Source organism: Protobothrops mucrosquamatus, unplaced genomic scaffold (genome assembly GCF_001527695.2).
Source record: "Protobothrops mucrosquamatus isolate PMUCROS unplaced genomic scaffold, P.Mucros_1.0 scaffold939, whole genome shotgun sequence".
NCBI lineage: Eukaryota > Metazoa > Chordata > Lepidosauria > Squamata > Viperidae > Protobothrops > Protobothrops mucrosquamatus.
Genome location: NW_015387188.1, coordinates 89,500 through 114,558, shown reverse-complemented (window position 1 = coordinate 114,558; position 25,059 = coordinate 89,500). Strand labels below are relative to the sequence as shown.

The window sequence follows — 25,059 nt, the reverse complement described above, 5'->3', positions numbered from 1 at the left end:
CAAGCGGGATTGGCCTAGGGAATTTTAGTGGGGTTTTTAAGGGTAATTTTAACGACTAGGCCTTTACAAATATTTTCTTTTAATCTGGTTTTAATATTGATATTTGTTGTAATGTTGTTTTATAAGGCTGTCAGCCGCCCTGAGTCCGGTGAGGAGAAGGGCGGGATACAAATCAAATAAATAAATAAATAAAATAAATAATTGTTCTGTCAGGAAATTTCTCCTTAGTTCTAGGTTGCTTTTCTCTTTGGTTAGTTTCCATCCATTGCTTCTTGTCTTGCCTTCAGGTACTTTGGAGAATATTTATTACTACATAAGCAAGGTATAATTCTGAGGCATCTGATGAAATATATTGTGATGCAAGAATAAATGCATTAACTTTAAAATGTCATAATACTTTTGATTCTTTTTTAATAGTTTTCCAGCACATTAGTATCCATGGTTATTAGGTTGCTTACTCTCATGCTTTCTTTAAGAATAACAATGGCAACTCTTAAGCATGTGTAGCTGAGAGGTTAATTTTTCTCCCCCAGAACCGTTTTATTTCCAAAATTCCTCTCACTCATCAACACAATCATCTTGTATGTTTTCTTTTTAAAAAACACTCCATTGGCTCTGCAGTTGGTCTCTTGATTGTGATTACATAGCTGAATGGTCAAAAGATTCTCCTTCACACTTTGCATCCACTTTATTCCTCTCTTGACATTGAAGTGACTTCAATATTGTATCATAAATGTCATTTTCCTCCTCCCTGAAGCCAACAAGGGGTCTGAGCATCCTATCAATTAGCTCTTTCCACCAACTGTCACATGACCTTAATGGACTTTTAAAAGCATTCCATTCACTGTATGACTTAACATTTTCCCCAAAGTTTCTTTTTATAAACACTCCAAATGTCTAAAGAATGACTCAAAATGCTTTTTAAAATGCTTCAACTCTACTGCAATTCTCCAGTTATTTACAGCTCTAATCAGAACACATTTCGGAAATGTCGGGGATTTCCTTGGAAGAATGCAGCATGGTATATTGATTTGGGTGCTAGAAGAGCACTAGGAAGACTCATGTCTTAGCCCAGGCATCTTCAAACTTGGCAACTTTAAGATTTGTGGACTTCAACTCCCAGAATTCCTCAGCCAGCCATGGCTGGCTGAGGAATTCTGGGAGTTAAAGTCCACAAGTCTTAAAGTTGCCAAGTTTGAAGACCCCTGTCTTAGTCCATTCTCAGCTATTAGAGGCTCCCTGAATGACTGGATGAGAGTCCTTTTCTCTCAGCCAACTTACCTCACATGGTTGTTCTTATGGGGGAAAGGAGAGGTATGTACAATCCCTTCAGCTCCAAGATGTTTGAAATACATCCAAAAATATCTAAAATATAATAAATATCAAAGAACAATTGGGATTGTAATTTGAAAAGATGCCAACTACTTGATCTGTCTGATATTTTATATTCATTCTAAAATAGTCAAAACTAAGTCAAAGATTTAGTCTGGTTCATACTTTCAGATGATGCAATCTGAATTTGTTTCCTTCTCTAATATGTGGATCTGAACAGAGAGAAGAAACACTAGGCACCATAGCCCCATCTCTAGAGCTGGCTGTTAGAATTGCAAGGTAGTATGGAGGAATCACGTTGTATCATGTATTCCCAGTGTATCTTTCATTTTTACCATTTCTTGGCTCCTTTCCTTTCCATTCCATTTCTATTTTGACAGTGATAAGAACGGAACTGTTAGCTTCCAAAGAGGTACCAGCTTTGATAGCACTATGGCTGATCCAGCCTTCAGTAGTATAGTTATTTTTTCAGTTTATTAAGTCACTTCCCAGGAGCTAAATTCAGGCCAGATGTGAGTTATCAACAGATTGGCCAGCCTGCATAGGGAGCTGCTACTACAATAAAAACATCCATTTGAGATGCATTTGAGAATTTTCCCCTCAAGAGAACCAAATGGAGAATTCTTATTTCTCGAAGTCTAGATACAAAACACAGTATGAGAGATGCCATCTACTTAAATAGAAAATATATTAGCTTTACTTCCAAAACCTTAATTGGAGCCTACTCAAAACAGGGTGTCATTGTGTTTATATTTATTCAAGAACAGACCTTTTTAAATCTGGGAAACAACATTTTTGAATAAAGAGATTTAGCTGAATGTATATAAATCCTGCCCACAATTAGTTGCATGTAGGAGAGATAAAAAATAGTGGTACCTATTCCTCAGCTATAAGACATTTGACTAAATTATGCCTTTATATTTCCAATTAGAGTGAGAAACAACACAACTGTAATTTGGCTACATTTATCACAAACTGGATACACAATCTGAAATACCTAGTTTCTTATTGCATATTAGACTCTGAAGTTACAGAAAAGATTTTGGGCTAGCCGTTCATTAATTTATAATTTAAATTTATATGGATATCCCTATGGCTGTGTTCACATCATACACTGGACATTAGCCAACAATATTTTAGCCTGGCTTACTGTGTAGAGAGATTAATGTTTTACTTGCTTGTTTTATTTTTAGTCTATACTTAGTGGAAGACACTGCTATTGTGGCAAACATTGCCTTAATCCAGTTACTAATTCCTTGTATTAGTCCATCAAATCAACACCTTTGCAGCTTGAAAGGGAGAGTATATGTCAGAGTAGGTAGAAAAAAAGGAAGATTAAATAAATACATAAATAAATTGTGCACACAATGTTTTGAGTAAAATAACCTCCAAGTTCGTATATGGTAAAGCCAGAAAAATCCCACAATTCAAATCTGCTATTACATTTGGCAGACTTTCTTTATTAGTATAAATGAATCTGGAGTCATCAAGGACATTGGAACATTTGTTCTTTCAAACACTTAAGAAAACAGGCCTGTTCTAATGTCATTCTGCTTCACTCATGCCTCCAAGTACAGATGTTCTTAGTCTGTGATACATTCATGGTTAGTCAGCCTTTTGGATTAGAATGGTTATCCAGAGCCAGTATCCTTGCATTTCATGTAGGAAGAAAAAAAACTACAGAAGGTTTTGTTTCCTTTGCACCAGCTTGTTGATTCAAGTGGTCTTAAATGTGGGCAGTAATTATAATAAACTGTTTAGGAACGAAACATGAAACAGATGCCAGTGCATCTGATCTGTGGGATGATGATTTCCTACTATCTTCACTTGTGAACATAGGGACTACGGTACTACAAATTTTTATTGACTCCCCAATTCAATAGGAATTTTACAGAGAGAAGTATAACTGTAAAAAGAACTAAAAAAGGAAAAAAGAACTAAAAAAAGTAAAAACCAGAGACTTAAAAAAATGTAATAGTATTAACATGTTGGCAATATTATGCTAAATATTAACATGTTGGCAATATTATGCTAAATAACATAATTATTTTTGTTGATTGTGTTGCATTCTATGGCTCACTGAACAAATATTACTAAAATTATTGGGTAAGTTGTTGTTGGTATATGTTACTGTCAATGTGTGAAATTAGACATTTTATAGAATGCCTAGAAAGCTATAGAATGCCAAAAATGGGGTGTCAAAAAATAAAACGCTTAATATTACACACATTTCCTAGGTATTCTATGCAATGCCAAAAGGCAAAGCAGCAAAGTATAAAATGCCATTCTAGCCTTCCTAGTTGCAACAAGTAAGTCAGTACAGGTCTTTTTCTCTTGTTTGTTTGTTTGTTTTTTCCAGTAAGAAAGTCCTGTACTTTTTTTTTTGCATTTCTTTTTTCATTTTCATATATGTCTTTTCAATAAAGGGTTAGGGTTAGGGTAACCCTAGCCCTTTTCATGACCTTTTCATACTTTGCCTAAATAGTTCTTGTCATTCTGCATAATGCCTAGGTATTATATACAATGCCTAGGAAAAGTATATAGCATATTAAAATAACACAGACATTTCATACTTTACTTTAAAATGTCCCACATTCTATAGATTTCCTAAGCATTCTATACAATGCCAATTTTTCACACATTGCCAGTAACATTCACAAATCCAACTACAAAATACTCCCGTATAATCAATAGAACTTAATTTAGAACTTCATGAACTTTAGTCTCATTGATTCAGTAAGTCAACTCCAAGCATACATACAAGTCTGGCTCTTGTGTGTAAATAAGGTTAATAAAGAATGTATGAGAGAAATTCAAAAGTATGCATTTACAATTAAAAAAAACAGAACCAATGGCCCCATTTTTTTTAAGTTTTTACTTACTTAAATTAGTTTACTTCTGGACATTTATGCTTCAAGTGGATATGAACATGAATCAGGTGAAATAAAAATGAAAAGAGGTAGAGAGAAGGATAACAAATGGAATAATATCCAAATAAATGTTTTTACAGCTTGTATGCAGTATCTCTAAGGACTTTGAATAAGTTCTATAAATGGAACATAGCTTGCTATTAAAAAAATAAATATGCCTTGGAGAAATTATTGTTTCCCACTCTCCTAGAGAATATCATGAATACATTTGTAATGTTCTATAATGTTTATTGCTCCAGTTGAAAAACTTGTGAAAGAACTTGCTCAGGATTGCTAAACTTTGTTGTCAATCCCCATGTACTATCTCTGCAGTTCAACTTCTCAGATGTTGAGAATAAATTTTCAGTGACCTAATAAAGCAGACAACTATATTTGAATGAGCTCTGTGCACAGTGCAGTCTAAGCAAAGCACTGATTTACAACTTAAAACAGTTACAAATGACCTTTCTGCCTCAAATGAAGGACAATTGATCTTCAAGTACCATTTCTTCATTGTTTTAGGTGTAATAAAAGTAAATACAGTAAATCTTATTTTCCACTGTTCATTGCTCTTCATACATTTGCTGTCCATTATGTGGGCTAATGATTGTTCCCTCATTCTTCCCCCCCCCCCAACTACATTTTTAGTCTTCCTCTCTGATTTTCAATCTATTTCTGTTTGGTTCTCCTGATACTAACATGCTAATTATATATATTGATTTGGATCTGGTTACCTAGGGTAAAAATCTATTATGGATAGATTAAGTGGCCATTTTCTATTCATTATCTTATGAAAGATTTTGGTAAGACATAACTACTAAATGTAAAGGTAAAGGTTTCCCCTGTCTAGTCATTTCTGAGTCTACCAACCATACAATATAAAACAGGTTGCACCTTGTAAACGATAGTCACTACTTCTTAATCCTGAAAATTATGTTTACATCTAAATCTATACTTGATACTAGACAGCCCAGCCCCATTAAGTCATTGTTTCAGACATATTTCCTTAAGAAGCTGACAGGCAGCATCAGAAATTTTCCTTAGTTTCTCCCTTGTTTCTTTCCTTCTTCCCCGTTCCTCCCTCCCTTCCTCCCTCCCTCCTTCCTTCCTTCCTTCCTTTCCTCCCTCCTTTTCTCTTTCCCTCACACCCTGTCCCTTCCTTTCTCATCATTCTGACCTTATCTTCTTTACTTACTTCCTTTCTCCCTCCACAGTTGGGAAGGTGCATGGGAGTGCACAATAAATGTCATTTAGCTTGGGGAAAGTATGGGGGACATGGGTTGTGGGAATGGGAAATGGGCAGCAGAGGCCAGGAAGGGTGCATGGTGGTTCGTATCTCCCTGATCCTTCCCTCCCTCCCTTCCTTCATTTTTCTCCATCTCTCCCTTCCTTCCCCTTTCTTTCTCTTCCCTTCCCAGCAGGCAAGTAAGTGGCTGCTGGGGTAAAAGAGGGAGAAAAGGATTGCAAGAATGGCTGGGAAACTGTCACAGAGCATTCAAGGTGACATGAACATGGCAACAGCCTCTTTTGTAAACCCATTTTTCATACTTGATATTATATTTTTCATTTTGCTTCTCCCTTACATATTATTTTGCAAAGCAAATACAGACAGTACAGACACAATTCTCAGATAGGCATCAATGGTACATAAATGTTTTCTTGGATCAATTTTATTTACAGCCAAAAGGCCTAAAAGCAATTTACAAATATAATATAAACTTGGCATTGATAAAACAGTTTAATGAATAAAATATTTAATAAATATTACACAATGTTTTCTTTATTTTCTCTGTTTGCTTCTGAAAACACCGGGTGACAATTCTATTTACTGCATAAACTGGGAAGTTATCTTCACTATTAAACTATCAAGCACATAAATTTTATACTTCTAAATTGGATAGCTTTATACATTTGATTTATAAATAAACAAGCATTCCTTTTGAGATCCTATATTGACAAAAGACTTGTTAGGAAGGCTAGACAAATTTTTTTAGGATGTTGTCATAATAAACAGTGGCCAACAATAGCCAACTCCTATGATGAAAGAAAGCACAAGGATTTTGATCGTCATACTGTATAAAGGTAAAGGTTTCCCTTGTCCAGTTGTCTCTGACCCTAGGATGCAGTGCTATGATTTTCTTAACTGAGGGAGCCAGCATTGTCTGAAGACTCTTCCATGGTCATGTGGCCCGCATGATTGTACTTGGAGGCACACGGAACACTGTTACCTTCCCATCAAAGTGATACTTATTTATCTACTTGTATTTACATACTTTCAAATTGCTAGGTGAGCAGGAGCTGGGGCAAGTGGCAGGAGCTCACCCAGTGGTGGGATTTCACCCAGTTCGCACCAGTTTGGCAGAACCGGTAGCTAATTTTTTGTTGCCCAGGCCCAGAATGGACTTCCGGAAGTGGCATCCACACAGAGAACCGGTTGTTCACATATTTGAATCCCACCACTGAGCTCACCCCATTGTCCGGCATTGTCCGGGTCACAAATCCAGTCTGTCAACTTTCCAGCTGACAAGCTCAGCATCTTTAACCCTGAGCTATTGTACCCCCTTCATATTGTACACAGGTTTATAATATAGATGTAATTGTACTTTCAAATTACAGTTCATTGATAAGATGTAGAACAGACCTATTTTACCCCAGGAAAACCCCATTTAATTTAAACCTTACTAATTTGAGTGGGATTTTTCTAATTATGAATAATTCTGGATTTTACTAAATACAATGAAAACTATAAATACTCTAAAAATAATATCTTAATTTTTGCCCTTTTCTTTCTTACCATAGTAAGAAAAAGGTAAAAAGTAAGGAGAACAAAATTATACAATGAATGATATGCAAAACAAAGTGTTCCAGCTTTTAACAGCATTTCCCAGCAAACTATGCTAAGAAAATGATGGTGTTTAAGCCACGTTTAATAGGGTATATGTTTATATATGATATGATATGATATGATATGATATGATATGATATGATATGATACGGTAGGGTAGGGTAGGGTAGGGTAGAGTAGAGTAGAGTAGAGTAGAGTAGAGTAGAGTAGAGTAGAGTAGAGTAGAGTATATAGTAATAGTAATGGCATGGCATGGCATGGCATGGCATGGCATGGCATGGCATGGTATGGTAGAGTGGACAACCACTTATGTATGAGCCAGCAGTGTGCTGTAGTTGCCAAAAAAAGCCATTGCAGTCCTAGGATGCATCAACAGAGGGATAGTATGAAGATCACATCAAGTGTTAGTACTGCTTTGTACTACACTAGTGAGGCCACACTTGCAATACTGTATCCAGTAAGATGTTGAGACTCCAGAAAGGCTATGGGGAAGGGCAACAAAGATGATAGGGAGTCTAGACACTAAACATACAATGAACAATTGTGGGAGCTAACATATGTCTAGTCTAACAAGGAGAAGGACCAGGAGTGACATGATAGCACTCTTCCAATATTTGAGGGGCTGTCACAGAGAAGGAGTTCTTCTTCTTCTTCCCCAAAGCACCTGAGGACAGATCAAGAAGTAACTCGTGGAAGATTATTAAAGGGAGATCCAATCTAGAATTAAGGAGAAATTTTCTGACAGTGACAACAATTATTCAGTGAGACAGCTTGTCTGCAGAATTTATGCATGCTAGAGGTTTTTAATGGAGAGAAGAAGAGATTGGACAACCATTTGTCCAAAATAATATAGTGTTGCCTGCTTGAGCAGGGGGTTGGACTATAAGACCACCACTGGGTTCCTTTGAACCCAGTTATTCTATGATCTATTATAAATTTTAGCTCATATACCTAACTTATTTCTATGCTATGGTTTCCTCTCTACATGGCCATTGCACAATAAATAGAACGCAAATCTCACAGGAGATTTATCCAATTAATACCCTTGAATTTGCAGCCAAATCCCTGGATCTAATTAGTAGTGCCATCTGTTTCTGAAAGCCGTGTTAATGTATTACTATCTTCCTTGCAGGCTATTTTATGTGGCAGTGTTTTATATCTTAACAATTAAGTCAGCACAATGCAATACAATGCCCAGGCTTTCATTTTTGTTTTCCTTACAGAGGGGCCTTTTCAGAAGTTTTCCTGGTGAAGCACAGAACCACTGGCAAGCTTTTTGCTTTGAAGTGCATTAAAAAGTCACCAGTCACCCAGGATAGCAATCTGGATAATGAAATAGTTGTGCTGAAGAAGTAAGTATAGTTGGGAATGCATGACAGAGTTCAATGTTTCTTTCAAACTTCTTTAAGAAGGCTATAAGTTGCTTATTTTCAATCAACTGGAAGACTAAAGACTGTCTCATCTGGCAGAAGGCTTCTCAGATGAAACATCAATACTCTTTTTCTGCTTAAAATCCACTAAAACAGTGCATCTCAATCTCATCAACTTTAAGATGTGTGGACCAGCTACCAAATGAGGGCTATTGGACATGAACCGTAAATAAACTGTGCACTCAGAGGAGTATTGTACCAGAAGCTGTTTTCCAATTTAGCTTAAAAAAACCACAAAATACTCCTCTCTTTTACTATAGATAGTCCTCACTTAGCAACCACTCATTCAGCAACCTTTTGAAGTTACAATAGTGTTGAACAAGTGGAACGTGCAACCAGTTCTCGCACTTACCATTGCAGCATCCCTGTGGCCATGTGGCCAAAATTCAGATGTTCATTGACCAGCTTGCATTTCTGACCCTTTAGCATCCCATAGTCACGTGATCACCATTTGTGACTTTCCCTGCCAGCTTCCAACTAGCAAAGGTCAATCTGGAAGCCACATGAAGTCCTTGTTTAATGACCAATGTCTTCACTTAATGCCATAAAAATGCCATCACAAGTTGTCGTGGTCATCACAAGTTGTCATGGTCATGCATCTCTCAGTGATAGAGTTTCCAGTCACAATTAATGTCCTTAATCGAGGACTCAGGTTTTCATGATTCATGATTATAGCCTTGAGGAGCCTATTTTCTGGCTATAGACATCAACAATACAGATCCATTAAAAAAACACTGGATGGTGGCCTAAATTCACACTATTAGCTCATCAAGCAAACCACATCCATACTCTATCAACATCCCAATTCCAATGCCTGGGGAACAGGCAGATCTTCATAATTTTTTGAAAGACCAAGGTTAAGGCTATCTGTATTTTAGTGAGGAGACTATTCCCCAAACAGGCCCATGACAGAGAAAGTATATGCTCTAGAACCACTTGGTGATACTACTTCACTGATGAGACTCAGAGTTTGTCCACTCTGCCAAATCTAATGGGAAAGACAAAAACATCAAGGATAGGGTTCATTTTATGAATTTTAATTTTATAGTTGGAAATCGTGATTTTGATAGATCTTCAATCTGATCCTTTAAGTATATTTACGTTATTATGAATCCAGAAGAAAGAAAATGTGAGAATTTATTTTTAGAATAAAACATTTTAACAAAACTATACTAGTAAAAAATCTTACATCTTGCCGCCTTCAGAATAAGAAAGCATAAAATTTCTAAACAAGAGAAAATATGTTTTGTAATGTTCTTCTTTTTTTCTTTCCATGAATGTATGGCAAACAGTAGTGGGGGAAATGAATCTCTTGTTATTAGAAGCTGAAATATGTGTTTGTTCCTTAAATTAAAGCACCAAAGTTCAATCTGAATGAAAAACATCTGGCACAAAGGAAGGATGAATGTTAGCTTGCTTTTTAATGATCTGTTATTCTGTCAGATCCATATTGCATTCTGTTTTTGGTTGCAGAATAAAGCATAACAACATAGTAACACTTGAGGACATTTATGAAAGCACAACTCACTATTATCTGGTAATGCAGCTGTAAGTATCAACACATACATTATGTAAGAAGCAAATGTTGCACAATTCTCCCAGTCAAGAGTCAGCTGAAAACATCTGGGTCACACTAGGTTGCAGAAAGTGGCATTAAACAGTCCGGATAAAATTGTGGGAATGTTTTTGTTTTTTATGGGAGCATTGTAAACATCTCTGTTTTTATGCTTAAACGAAGAATGGCAGCCATAGAGATATAACCTAATCTAACAGTCTTTATTGTGCTATCAACACAGTCCCTCTGTGTTGTAAGTGTATAGTACTTAAGTATCATATTAAGTGTGTCAGATAAAGCCACAAAAATGTAAAATACTATTATAACAATTTAAATAAAAGGTTTCTAATGAATTAGAGCATTTTATATTGTTGATCTGATTAATTTTGCACTTGATTTCTTAGGGTTTATCATAGTCTAACAGAAAAAGTTCTAAGATGGGTTCTGCTTTCTCTTTTTCTTTCTTGAGATTCTTTTTAATGGCTTTATTCTATTTATTGTTTATTAATTCAATTTATTATTATATATTTACTGTTTGTTCTTCCTGCCCTTGACTTTAAAGCACAAGAAAAGCTCAAGCAGTTGAATATTCTCTCCCCCTCTACCTCTTCCACCCAAATAGTTCAAATTGTTCCTCCAAAATTAATTCATCAAGTGAAATCTTGGAATTTTATAATATATTCAAGCTTTTTGCAGTCTAGTTGCAATCTAACCCATCTAGCCTTGTGGTAAAGAAATAATAATTTCCTGGTTGGAGTGGTTCTAAAAATGCATTGCCTCAAATATGCAAATAAAGCCATGAAAGCAGCTTATTCTTTATGTCTATAATAGTGTGTTTAGTTGTTGTAAAAAATAAATTAAAAATGTGATTGTTAATAACAGTATGAAAAGTATTTTTATATCAAAATTACATTCTCCCTGACCCTATTTATGATCATTTTTATGACCCACAAATAACCAAAATTAGAAAACCATGTTGCAAATCTATTTCTTTCTCTGATAATTAATGACCAGGCTAAACTAATTAACCTGAGCAAATAATAGCACACGAACAAAAACCTTCATGGTACAGAGTTACCCTGGGTACACAGAGGTGGTACCAAAGCCAATACATAGGCACACATCAAAGGGGAACAGATCTACATGTTCAGCAAAGTATGAGCTGAATGTCCACCAAATTAAATATTACAGAGGGCACATTCTTTCTCTCCCCCCCCTCCCCCCTCTCTCTCATACACACACGCACCATAAAAGATTCCCAGTTTCTGCACCTTTGAGGGCTTATGCTCTCAAATAAGCCCTCAAAGGTGCAGAAACTGGGAATCTTTTATGGTGTGTGTGTGTGTGTGTGTGTGTGTGTGTGTGTGTGTGTGTGTGTGTGAGAGAGAGAGAGAGAGAGAGAGAGAGAGAGAGAGAGAGAGAGAGAGAGAGAGGCATGTCTGGATTTTATTCTGATTTGTTCTTGCACAATCCTGGCTTGGATTGGAAGCTGAAATACTTCTAACAATTTGGCAAGCCAGCCAGGAATCTGAGACTAACCTGGCCAGAGGACCCAGCCAGGGTAAGACTTCACCCAGATGACAACAGACCATCTTGTCTGGGGATGCTGTTCCCAGACTCTGCCCACATGGCACTCCCTAGTATAGGGAGTTTTGAATTTTGAACCAGACAGCTGCTTGAAGTACCTCAATTTTTTGTGTGTGTTTGTGCCCAGGGAGAGTGAGAGAGAGAGAGAGTGTGTGTGTATCCCTCTCTGCCTCTTTCCTCCCATTGCAGCTGGATCTTACTTCCAGTTTCATTCCCAGCTACAGCCAACCTCCTACAAGCCCCATCAAGATTTAGAAGAGAAACGAGAAGAACATGGTATCTAATTTGTAAAAAGGGATGGCCAATAGTGAATATTAAGAATTATGCAACATAACATCCGTGAGTGGGAGGATTTCTACACAGCAGACAGATGGATCCTAAACAAAAGTAGCATGCCTCATTTCACTCACATTCAAAAGAGGAAAGAATTAATGAGAAAATATCTAACTTTTGTATGCTGAGCATTTAAAACGGAAAATAGGCTTGCTTGTCAGAAAAAACCAGACTGAATTGGAAGAAAATTCATGAAATGAAGATATTTCCTGCTAATTATATGCTAGTAAATTACATCAGGCAAGAAGGAATTTCTTTATATGCCAGATTTAATGAAAACAGAACCTAATCATTTGGAGACAGGCACAAGCATTGCCTGGTCTAAGGCTTAACTGTGTTTAATCTGTCTTGTCCTGTATTGTAAGCAATCCATTTTTCTTTGCAGATCCAAGTGTGATACAGACCCAAAGGGCAGCACTTGCAGTTTATTTCTAGCTGAGGCCTTAAATTGCTTAGTAGTGAAATTGAGAATTAAAATTAAATGTGTTTATTTGTGCTATGATTTCATATGTAAATTGGGCATTATTGCTTGCACTGAAGCTTTACAGCAATATTTTTTCCGACCTGAGAATTAGAAATGGCCCAGCAACAGGTTCTACTTCAACAGATTATTTGTCTGGGTTTATAATTCATATTACAAACAAAGCAAGTAAGAGGTAAAAAACTTCCCAGTGTTACCAGTAAATAAACCTATTTGGCATGACACGATATATCAGTGGTGGCGAACCCATGGCACGGGTGCCAGAGGCGGCACTCAGAGCCCTCTCTGTGGGCACGCGTGCCATCACCCCAGTCCTCGGCCTTCAGCTGGGTTTTATAAAACCTTTTCGCTTTAGGCCTCCGCCGCCATGTGCAAAAAACCCCCACGGTTCAATTAATCAGTCAATTTCAACTTCTCGCAGGAAAAAAAAGATCTTGCAAAGTTGGAATTGATTGATTGAACTTTTTAGTCCCACCCAGTCTGGCATTACCACCGCAGCCATGCCCACCCAATGGGTCACACCCACCCAATGGGCCACACCCACCCAGCACCCAACGATGCCTAAGTGGGTTTGGGGTTGCAGTTTGGGCACTCGGTCTCTAAAAGATTCGCCATCACTGCGATATATAAACACCAGTGGTAGGATTCAAATATGTGAACAACCAGTTCTCTGTGGGGACGCTGCTTCCAGAAGTCCATTCTGGGCCTGGGCAGAATCCCACCACTGATTATCACAGAATATGGAATAGAGAGAAGTTAAACCAATAAGATTCTCTCTACATCAGCATGTAATACAAACTGAATTTTCTTGCACAGAGTGTCTGGAGGAGAATTATTTGACCGTATTTTAGAACGAGGTGTTTACACTGAAAAGGATGCTAGTATTGTAATTCAGCAAGTCCTGGGAGCAGTGCATTATCTTCATGAAAATGGGATAGTCCATCGAGATCTAAAGGTATTTTTCTTTAATGATCTATATTTAATTATCGGTGTATTTTTACTTATAAGTCATGCAAGTATCCATGAATTTGCAGTGATTTTTTAAAAATTACACCTGCCTCCTAATACGCAGAGTTGGGAAGAATATTGGCCTTAGAATACTGTGTCTTATATTATTCTTTTCAAAAAAAAATACATTTATTGCACTTTCTATTCCCCAACTTTAGACCAACTATATGCACAACAAATTAAAATTGCATACTCTGGTCTTGGTATGTCTAGATTCATTACAGCAATCTTATCTGCCAAAGAAGATTGCAAGTAATCCTCAATTTATGGCAATTGACTCCAACATTGCCATTGCTAAGCAAGACATTGTTAAGTGAGTTTTTCCCCATTTTACAACCTTTCCTGCCACAATTATTAAATGAATCACTACTGTTAAGTGAATCTGGAGTCCCCATTGACTTTGCTTGTCAGAAGGTTGCAAAATGTGATCACGTGATCCTGGAACACTGCAACCTTCATAAATAGATGTCAGGTATTAAGCACCCAAATTTTGATCCCATGAGTGCAACTGTCCTAAGTATGGGAAATGGCCATAAATCACTTTTTTTCAGTGCCATTGTAACTTTGAATAGTCACTAAAATAATGGTTATAAGTCAAGGACTACCTATATTCAGATACTGAATGTCAGATAATTAATTTTTACCTCCTTACCATAGCCTGAAAATTTGCTCTATCTAACTCCAGAAGAGGACTCCAAAATTATGATAACAGATTTTGGTTTGTCTAAGATGGAACAGAATGGCATCATGTCTACAGCATGTGGAACTCCAGGATATGTTGGTAAATAAGAAAATGAAAATAATCTTTAAATTATAGTTTATTAAAAATTATAATTCACAACAATTTGTTGTGAACTAAAACCAACTAAAAAATAAAAGAATAAAAAGAAAAATAGAAAGTGCAGAAAAGAAAAAAAAAGTGTTCCAATATCTCAGAGGCTGCCACAAAGAAGAGGGAGTCAAGCTATTTTCCAAGGCGCTTGAAGGCAGGACAAGGAGCAACGGATGGAAACTAATCAAGGAGAGAAGCAACCTAGAACTAAGGAGAAACTTCCTGACAGTTAGAACAATTAACCAGTGGAACAACCTGCCTCCAGAAGCAGTGAATGCTCCAACACTGGAAGTTTTTAAGAAGAAATTGGACAGCCATTTGTCCGAAATGGTATAGGGTTTCCTGCCTGAGCAGGAGGTTGGACTAGATGACCTCCAGGGTCCCTTCCAACTTTATTATTATTATTATTATTATTATTATTATTATTATTATTATTATTATTATTATTATTATTATTATTATTATTATTATTATTATTATTATTAAGAAGGAATGAAAAATAGAAAAGAAAGAAAAAAGTAAGAATATAGTAAGGAAAAAGAAAAGAAATATATTCAGAAGGGATTCCCCTCTTCATCATAAGTATGAACAATTTTATTAATTTATCATCTTTTTAAATAATACAACAAATGATCTTTTCTTCCCATATTTCATCTCTTATTTATAAATAAATGTATCAAGTCTTATCATTTCATTCCTGATGTTAGCAAAGGCCCATTAGAGGTTATGAGAAATAACAAGACCTATTTTAACTTTGTTTAAATAAATCAACTTTCTGTTTCTTCCTTTTTCTTTGAACAGCCTTGATCTTTAATCCCTTTAAATAATGCTCTAGAATTTATTTGTATATCCTTTTTAATTATTAAGACATCAGCCAGTTTTTCTTTTAATAAAAAGTCTTTTCCCATGTCATTTTTAAATCCATTTTTAAATCAGTTTTAATCATATCAGGGTAACGCTTGTTCCTATTCCGTAGCATCTTTTAAATGTAATGCATCTACTTATATTTTTTTAAGAATTCAGGACAAAATATTTTTTTTTCCATGGGAAGGTTTCTTTATAATTAATTCCAAAACCTTACTTCAAATTTATCTGGACCTTTAGTTTGTTTCTAAAATCAAAGTTCTGTTATTTATTCCAGAGAAAAAAATAAAATACTCAAATGTGTATTTAAGTGCACCTTTTGCTAAGGTTTGAAGGAAACTTATCTGATGCTGTAAAAAAAACTTTTATTAGAAAATTAAGTCTCTAATAGTGAAAAGCAGTTAACGAGCAATTTCTGAAAGTGATTAGAAAAAAAAATGTGTAATCCCAGTGTCCTTTTAAAGGCGCTGAATGTGGTTTGAGCAAGATTACTATTTCCTCATCTCCTAGAACTCTAAATGCACTAGAGGCTGTTCCTTTGCAGTCTCCTTGTCGGAGCAGCTCTTTGGTGCACTTGTGGGCTACCTCAAGTCCTCTCCTTTGCCAGAATCCCATTGTATGCAACTGTATATGAACATGGAATTCTCTAAGTGATTGGGACAGATTATGAAAGAAATACTTATATTCCTTCTTCATATACAATTGTAGATGTAAGGTCTGTTGCAAGCATAGTAACTAATACTTAGAACCTAAACATAAGTGATCTGAAAACCACTCACTCCATATGTTTAGACAATATTTGAAAGATCTATTGAAACCCATTGATTAAATTCTGCTTTATATAAATATGCATAAATTGCAGTCTTTATTCACAGAATCGAAACTATGCTATGGAGTATTGATTAATATAAAACCTTCTCAGGATTTATAAGAGGTACAAATATATACTGTGTAAGGCTATGTCAATATATTACAACTTGAACAAATATCACATTGCCCTACATTCCACAGCTAATCTGTGATATATATGTGTGTATCCTATATTATCCTCCTCAGCCTTCCAGAATAAATAACTTGTGTCATTGCTTATGTCAAGCATGCTATTTTTCTTTGTTTTGTGCCCTGCTACACTGAAAGAATTCTTGAGCTAATATAGGGTTGGTTAATTTTTCAAAGATCAGTTGGTCATATTACCGGTAATTTGGGTTTTGTTGTTTGTTCACTGCAGCTCCAGAAGTATTAGAACAAAAGCCATACAGTAAAGCTGTGGATTGCTGGTCAATTGGAGTTATTACCTACATCCTGTAAGATAATCTGTGAACTGAATTACAGCAAACTTGCTAATGTTCTTCAAACGTTTTATGTAGTCCATAGAAAAGATATATTAACAGCATGCTAAACCCAGATAAAAAGTAGAAAGCATTAACCAGTAGTGGCCTATTAAGAGCCAAAAGAAAACAATGATAATTCTTCACTGTATTTTAATATGCTTGGTTGCATATTTTTGTATCAAGTTTTATAAAGTTTATGGTCTCTTAGGGGTGATAGGAAGAGAGAGACACCTTTTCTACCTGCAGTTGACTCACCAGTTTTGGCCATTTCTGGATGGGGAATTGTCCAGGCAGAGCAATCCATGTGCTGGTAACCTCAAAGATGAATTATTACAGGCTAGTCTTATTAGGTCTATCTTTAAATCTGTACCTGCTGTAAAATGGTGGTTACTACAGTGGTGGTTGTTTCTATACCAAGTCAGAATCTACCATAATTTTTGATAATGTTTAGAAGCTAGATTGCTATTAGAGCATCTTCTGCCTTATGTGATGTCTTGGAATTAATTTAGTGTTGATACTACAACCTGAGAGAAGGTATTCTTGGCATATATATTACAACAATGGAATTCTGCATCCTATCCCCACTTCCCCAGGTTCAGTGTTTAGCCCTGAAAATTTTCAGTACAAACTGAAGACCTATCTACTGTACATGTTCAGGTCTTTGGTTAATACTGTGTTGTTGTGGTTCCTATTTGTCATAATTTTTCTGGTTGATGCACCCTATGATGATTTTTTAAAAACTGGTTTCAAATATAGGAATTTTGGAAGGTTTCCTTCTATGAAAAATTTCTATTATAAGTTCCTCCTTCACTATTAACTAGATGAACCTGTTTATTTATAATTCATTTTTTCCTTCCTAGCTTTTTTCCACACGTGTAGAGTCTGCTTTTTTTTCTGGATCAACCAAGTGTTGATCCATTAGTTACAACTGGAATTGAATGACTAGCTTGATTGCCGAGCCTGACATTATGGGGCTGAGAGAGAGTGGCTGGCCCAAATTCACCCAAGCTGGCTTTCATGCCTAAGGCTGGATTAGAACTCAGGGTTTCCTGGTTTTTAGCCTGATACCTTAACCACTAGACCAAACTCACTCTTCCATTTATAATCCAATATATTATAAATATTTATAGATGGATGGGGGTGGGGGAGAAACACAAACAGACTAATCTATCCTTGGCCTATTTATTTCTTTGTTTTGTTTATGTCTGGATAGTGACAGAACTCAAATAACCTTGTAAGAGAATTATGCAATCTAAGAAACTGTCATAGGCAATGCATCAGGAATATGCACCGATGCCTGCAATAAACTTTGTTAATTTGATGAACTAATCAAGTTAACTGATTATAGCAGCTGCACCAACATGAAATTTGAACAGAAAGGGCCTGGAAGGAAAGTTCAAGAACACTGGCTGGGGTTCGTTCTTTCTTTCTTTCTTTCTTTCTTTCTTTTTTCTTTCTTTCTTTCTTTCTTTCTTTCTTTCTTTCTTTCTCTTTCTTTCTTTCTTTCTATCTTTCTTTCTTTTTCTTTCACAAGGATGTCAGCTTTCCCTGGCTGAGAGTTTTCACCTCATCATTGACTAAAACTCCCATCAATTCCGCCTAGATGAGAATAACCCATTAAAGCTTGAAGGCATTAGTTTGAAGATATCTGTTCCAAGGATTTACTCTAATTTATGATGAACACTGAATTTGGCTTTATACTAAGGTGCCATCTTTATACATGTTATTCAAAAGCCAATCTTCTCTCTTCTCTGGATCATAATTATGTTTGGGTAGCAACTTGCCTGTTTCACTGGCAATTGGCATCCAATATGATCTCCTGGAACCTTTCATCCTCTTTTATAATTTTGGACTAGAGCTACAATGGGCTATGTATAGTTCACAATTGCCCTATATTAGATATCTATCAAATGATCAATCAATCAATCAATCAGAGTAGAGCTGGAAAGAACCTTGGAGGTCTTCAGTCTTTTGAATTTACACAATTTTGAATTTACACTCAAAAATTCAATCTTTTTGAATTTACACAGGAAAGGAATAATAAATGTCTTTTGTCTTTTTCTCTCTCTTTTCCAATTTAATTTAGCCTATGTGGATACCCTCCTTTCTATGAAGAAACAGAGTCCAAATTGTTTGAGAAAATCAAAGAAGGATACTTCGAATTTGACTCTCCATTTTGGGATGATATCTCTGAATCAGGTATTTTTAAGCCTGGGAAAATCTCTGCTAGAATTGTCTTTCATTTATGAATTCCTACACAGATGAGTACCTAATTAGGCAACTATTCAGTAGTCAAGAGCTTTTTTTTAAAAGTATGTGTTCACTGGTTTGGGGAAACTGCTCTGCCATGTTTTTGATAGATGTGTATGCACATGTCTGAGCGGGGGACAAAAGCTGTTGCAAGCATGTGCAAGATGTTCTGTGAAGCTATATCCCATTGAAGCATTTGAAGGTGCAGATGTTCTTTCAGAACCTGAAGCACAATTAATCATGTTGATTATTAGATGCCTCCTTGTTTCTAATGCTTGAATAATTGCAAATGAATTGATACAATGAATCATAAGCATGCCTTCTTTTTAGAGGAAACAGTTTGGTAAAGAAGATTCTAATAATGTACACCTGTTTTGGAACTCATTGTCATTTTTTTATATTGGCTAGAGGTGCATGTCATCAGTTTGATCCCTATTACTCAAACCTAATGTTCTGGCAGATTGATTTTGGCTTCTGGCTTTTGTGCTAAAGCCTCTTTCTCTGTTTCCTTCTCTTTTCATTCCTTTTAAACAGCCAAAGATTTCATTTCTCATTTACTCGAGAAGGATCCAAATAAGAGATTTACCTGTGAGAAAGCCCTCAGGCATCCCTGGTGAGATGAATAATATTATTGCATTTTTTTTTTTAAAAAAAAGTGCAATTCTGTGATATAGTAAGAAATTTTATAATTGTATTCACATGGAATTAGCAGTGGATCATAAAATATAATTGACTTCTCTAATATTTTTGTTTGGATTAACTAGTATGGAGGACAATGTGGACAGGAAGCTATTATATACCTTAGATCAGGGGTGTCAAATTGCCAGCCTGTGGGCCGGATGTGTCACACAGAAGCTGCACCCACCCCAGCTCTGGCAATGAGAAAAAAAATTGTGATACACTGCAACATGTCACATGACATGGCGAGTTTGACACCCCTGCCTTAGACTTTAGGGGTCTTTGATTTCAAAAGCGCTGATTTCAACAAACTTAGAGAGAGCTTGGGAAGGATTCCATGGATGAAAATATTAAAGGGGAAAACAACTCAAGAAACTTGGGAAACTCTGAAAATGTGATTATAAAAGCCCAGTCCAGCACAATACCACAGAAAAAGAAAAATAAGAAATCCAAGAAGAAACCAGCATAAAGAACTCTCTGATAAACTGAAAGGCAAAAAGAACAAAGCTAAAGCTCAGAATTAACTAAGACTTGCAACAAATAGAAAAAACAATTAAAAGTTTTTTCAACATGTAAAAAACAAGAAAAAGTTAAAGAAACAATCAGTCCACTAATGGGAGAAGATGGCAAAAAAGGGACAGGCAGCAGGGAGAAAGCAGAGTTACTTAATTGATTCTTTACAACTGTCTTCACACAAAATGAAAAAATAACCCAACCTACCAAAAGCAGAACCATAAAAGACAGACTAGGAATTCAAATTAAATTAGGCTAGAAAATCGTAAGACAACGTCTATTCATCCTAGACAGGTTCAAATCACCAAGACCAGATGGATTTACACCCCAGAGTTCTGAAGGAGGTGGCAGAAGTGATCTCAGAACCATTGAACCATCTCTTTAAAAAATCCTGAAGCAATGGAGAACTACCAGAGGACTGGAAAAGAGCTAATATGATTCCCATCTTCAAAAAGGGGGGAAATGGACCAATCAGCCTGACATCTATACCTGGGAAGATCCTGAAAAAGATAATCAAGCAATAGATCTGTGAATACCTAGAAGCAAGCAAAGTCATAACCAGAAGCCAACATGGGTTTGTCAAAAACAGATCATGCCAAACAAATTATATTGCATCCTTTGACAAAGTAACTAAATTAGTGGACCAGCAAAATGCCATAGACATAGTAAACTTGGATTTTAGTAAGGCATTTGACAAAGTAGATCACAACCTACTTCTTGGTAAGTTAGAAAAAAGTGGGATAGATAGTATCACTACTAGATGGATTGATAATGGGCTGACAAACTTCACTCAACATGTAATCCTCAATGGAATAACATTTACATGGAGGGAAGTATGCAGTGAGGTATCCCAAGGTTTTGTCTTTGCCCCAGTATTTTTCAAAATCTTCATAAATGATTTAGATGAGGGATAGAAGGGGAACTCATCAAATTTGCAAATGACACAAGCTGGCAGAAATAGCCAACACTCCAGAAGACAGACTCAAGATGCAAAAGGATCTTGACAAACTTGAACATTGGATTCTAGCTAACAAAATGAAATTCAATGGTGACAAAAGTAAGGTTTTACACTTAGGCAAGAAAAATGAAATGCACAGGTATAGAGTAGGTGGTACCTGGTTAAACAGCAGTAACTGCAAGAGGATCTAGGAATCCTAGTGGACAATCACTTAAATATGAACCAGCAGTGTGCTACAGCCACCTAAAACTCCAATGCAGTCCTAGGCTGCATTAACAGAGGGATAGAATCAAGATCATGTGAAGTGTTAATACCACTTTATAATGCCTTAATAAGATTGTACTTGGAATATTGCATCCAGTTTTGGTTGCCACAATATAAAAAATATGTTGAGACTCTAGAAAATTAGGGGGCTGGAGGTTAAAACATATGAAGAATGGTTGCAGGAGTTGGATATGTTTAGTCCAATGAAAAGAAGAACTAGGGATGACATGATAGCAGTGTTCTAATATCTTAAGGTCTGCCATAAAGAAGAGGGGGTCAAGCTATTCTCCAAAGCACCTAAAGACAGGACAAGAAGCAATGGATGGAAACTTATCAAGGACAAAATCAACCTAAAACTAAGAAGAAATTTCCTGACTATAAGAACAATTAACCAATAGAACGGCTTGCCTCCAGAAGCAGAATGGTGGCTGCTCCATTACTGAGGATTTTTAAGAAGAGATTGGACAGCCATTTGTTGAAATGGTATAAGGTCTCCTGATTGAGCAAGGGTTGAACTAGAAGACGTCCAAGGTCCCTTACAACTCTGTTATTCTGTTATATGCCTTTACTAAAATTACATGTAAGCGATGACATAGCACTAAGTGATGATTCCCTACTCATTCTGGACAGCCATAATAATTCAATTAATTACTGTATATTTTATTAGATAGTAAATAGAACTTCTGGATGTTATGATAGATCTTTTCAGTCTTAGCAAGATGAATAATATGACAGACTTCACTCATGACTGAAAAGATAAGTGAAATAGAAAGTAGAAAGAAAAATGGGCTTTGGTATGTTCTGAGTCACCAAAGGGTAGTCACAGAAAAAGAACATTCTACACAAAGCTGAGAAGGAGATCCATTAGGTTTAATATTAAATAACATAGGCAATAACCATATAATACATATAAGTAAGTTTTCTTCAAAAAGCAAAAACTTTGAAAATAAACTTGCATCTGGCATAGTAACTGTCCTTGGAACTGTGCAAAGCTTCAGAGGGGTGGCCACTTTAGTAATGCTTTGAATGTTGCAGTTTTACAAAGTAGAACAGTCTACTCCAAGGATCTTCAAACTTGGCCCTTTTATGACTTGTGGGCTTCATCTCCCAGAATTCTTCAGCCAGCATGCCTGGCTGAGGAATTCTGGGAGTTGAAGTCCACAAGTCATAAAAGGGCCAAGTTTGAAGACCCTCTGGTCTACTCTAACAGCAAAATACTTATTTTGCTTTGCCTTACTTTTGAGCTTTCCCTACCTCCCAATAATGCATGCGAAAATCTCTGCTGATTCCTGGAACTGCAGGGGAAGACTTCAAGGTGATATTAATCACCTTATCAACCCAGTTGTCTCTGCAGTGCAGTTAAAACTATGTTCCCTTTGCAGTACCTTGTTGAGACAAACCCAAACCACTCATACACAGAAAGACATCAGCTAGAAGTTACAAGAATGCAAAATGTATCAGTCAAAAACACCATCTGTCTACAGGCCTGTTCTCCTCTTACTTAATTTGCAGGATTGATGGAAACACAGCCCTCCACTGTGACATATATCCATCTGTCAGTGTACAGATCCAAAAGAATTTTGCAAAAAGCAAATGGAAGGTAAGTAACTTGATGTTGTTTTATGCTCTGGTGGTCTTCTACCAGGAGCATGGAGATAAAATTCCCATTAGAACTTCTCAGTCCAAAAGTCCCATAAAATAATACTACCCAGGTAGCTAAGGGTTTCATACATTTTTGGGTGAGTCATATGGTACAAAGTATAAAATGAATTTCATCAGCAAATGCAGAAATACAGAAATATTTGGCAACTTGTTATATAAAGGGTTATCTGAAGGGTTATATAAGGGGGCTAAAAGTTAAAGCTGACAGCCCTGGGTTCAAGACCTAAGCACCTAGCAATGGAGTGAGGTCCAGTTCCTTGCCCCAGGTCTTACCCACCTTGCAGTATTAAAACATGCAAATAGGTAATGGGTATCATTTTGGTGGGAAGATAACAGCATTCTGTGCACCTTTGCCATATAGCCTTGCTGGCCATATGACCATAGAAAATGTCATCAGACAATGCTGGGGTCCTTCAGCCAAGAAACAAATATGAACACTTACCCTCCTAGAGTCAGACATGACTGGACAAAGGAAACCTTTACCTTTTATATAAAAGGTAGTAAATACAAAGGGCTGCCATCAATTTCAAAAGACCCATTTCCCTTGAAAAAATTATGATATCTTCATTACAAAATTCAGACTGCAGAAATGGGTGGATGGAGGACCCGTGGATGCTTGTTTCTTTTCTCCTTTTTTAGTTTTTTCTTTTTTTAGGGATGGGGGTTCTTATTACATATTATTTCTTTAACATATTGTGAGTTACCCAGAGTCTTTTGGATTTGGATAGCTTCATACAGATGATTGATAAAGATGATAGATATAAATAAGTTTTAGATCACTTACTAGGAAGCAAGCTCTATTGAACATAGGATCGTTTGCTTTCAGACAATTTTACATAGAATTGCACTGTATGTATTCCAAGTTCTTTGGTAAATTTTTGTTGCAGGGGCAGACAAATATTTTGTAACTGAGCTTGCAAGTTTTTAAACATTTATTTCAACTGCCATGGGCCTCAGGGAGCATTGTGATGTCATGATGACATCAACAGATTCCATAGAACATTTTTAAGCTCATTTTTTCCTCTTGAGAATAGTGAAAAATCTGATTTTAGCTGTGCCATGTCAGAGTAGATTCCAAATTCCTGTCCAGACACTCTTCCACAAGAGGTGTAACAACAATAAAATATAGATCTGAATTACCATACATTGGTCAAATTTCAAAACTCTCTAAATGGTCAGACAGAAAAAAGTATAGAGCTGCTTATAGTTTGTGTTCCATGATTTGTCTACCTTTGTTTGATTGTACATGGTTCTCAAGCTGTTCATACCATATTCAGATAAATATAGCATCAGCTAAGTTTCCTCCTTACTTTTTATCTATGGTGCATGGAATACTAGTGAGATCATAAGAATTTGAGGCCTGCTTCCAATATCTCCCTAAGTAAATTTTCAGCATCAGCTTATGAACATACTCAGTATTCTTCAGTCTGATTTTTTTTAAAGAACTACAGTTATATAATTCTCTTAAAGCTGATCATCTTCTCCTTTACTAGCAAGCCTTCAATGCTGCAGCTGTGGTCCATCATATGAAGAAACTACACATGAATGGTCATCATGCAGAGGACAATGTCAAAAGCCAAGTACAAGTACAAATTACATCAAGGCCTAAGACATCATCTGTTACTTACAAGGAACAATCAAGTCAAGACACCAAGAATTTGATCCCTGTATTATCCTATCAGAATACTTCAGATCTTGCTGGCTTGCATGCCAAGAAGACAGAAAGCAAATATTTAGATAACCTGGGGACCACATCAGTTCATATGACTTCTGTAACTGCAATAGACAGCCAGAGCCATCCAAGCAGAACTTCAGCTAGCAGTACTCCAGAATGTGGGACACGTGAGAAAGTGAAAACAACTTTTTGCTCAGAAGCAGTACTCATAAAAAGGGATGCCAAGACACAGTAAGTGTCCTTTGGGATGACCAGACTAAAATTTCTGATTACCAGGTAGAGATTTCAGTAGCTTTCCCAATCTGCTATTTCTAGTTGTTGGCTACACTATCTAGATATTATATTAATTGGGGGTGTCAGTGTATTTGAACATTTGGCAAACATTTGAAAAAGTTGGTGTAAGTAATGTGGTATCTTGTCACAGGAAAGGAGGAGATGAAAAGCAAAAATTGAGGAATATGGATGGTTCAGAAATATGAAATAGATAGATGATAGATAGATAGATAGATAGATAGATAGATAGATAGATAGATAGATAGATAGATAGATAGA

At 36.3% G+C, this 25,059-nt stretch overlaps 1 protein-coding gene across 1 annotated transcript in view; it reads left to right on the top strand.

Moving 5' to 3' along the window:
• CAMK1G (calcium/calmodulin dependent protein kinase IG) overlaps positions 1–25,059 on the top strand; it is a 28,301-nt gene that overhangs the window by 1,637 nt on the left and 1,605 nt on the right. Inside the window, exons 2-10 of the mRNA XM_015819500.1 lie at positions 8,310–8,438; positions 9,990–10,064; positions 13,289–13,427; positions 14,138–14,261; positions 16,405–16,480; positions 18,594–18,706; positions 19,292–19,370; positions 22,683–22,770; positions 24,326–24,738. Coding sequence (XP_015674986.1) covers positions 8,310–8,438; positions 9,990–10,064; positions 13,289–13,427; positions 14,138–14,261; positions 16,405–16,480; positions 18,594–18,706; positions 19,292–19,370; positions 22,683–22,770; positions 24,326–24,738 — 1,236 coding nt within the window. The remainder of the gene's footprint in view (positions 1–8,309; positions 8,439–9,989; positions 10,065–13,288; positions 13,428–14,137; positions 14,262–16,404; positions 16,481–18,593; positions 18,707–19,291; positions 19,371–22,682; positions 22,771–24,325; positions 24,739–25,059) is intronic.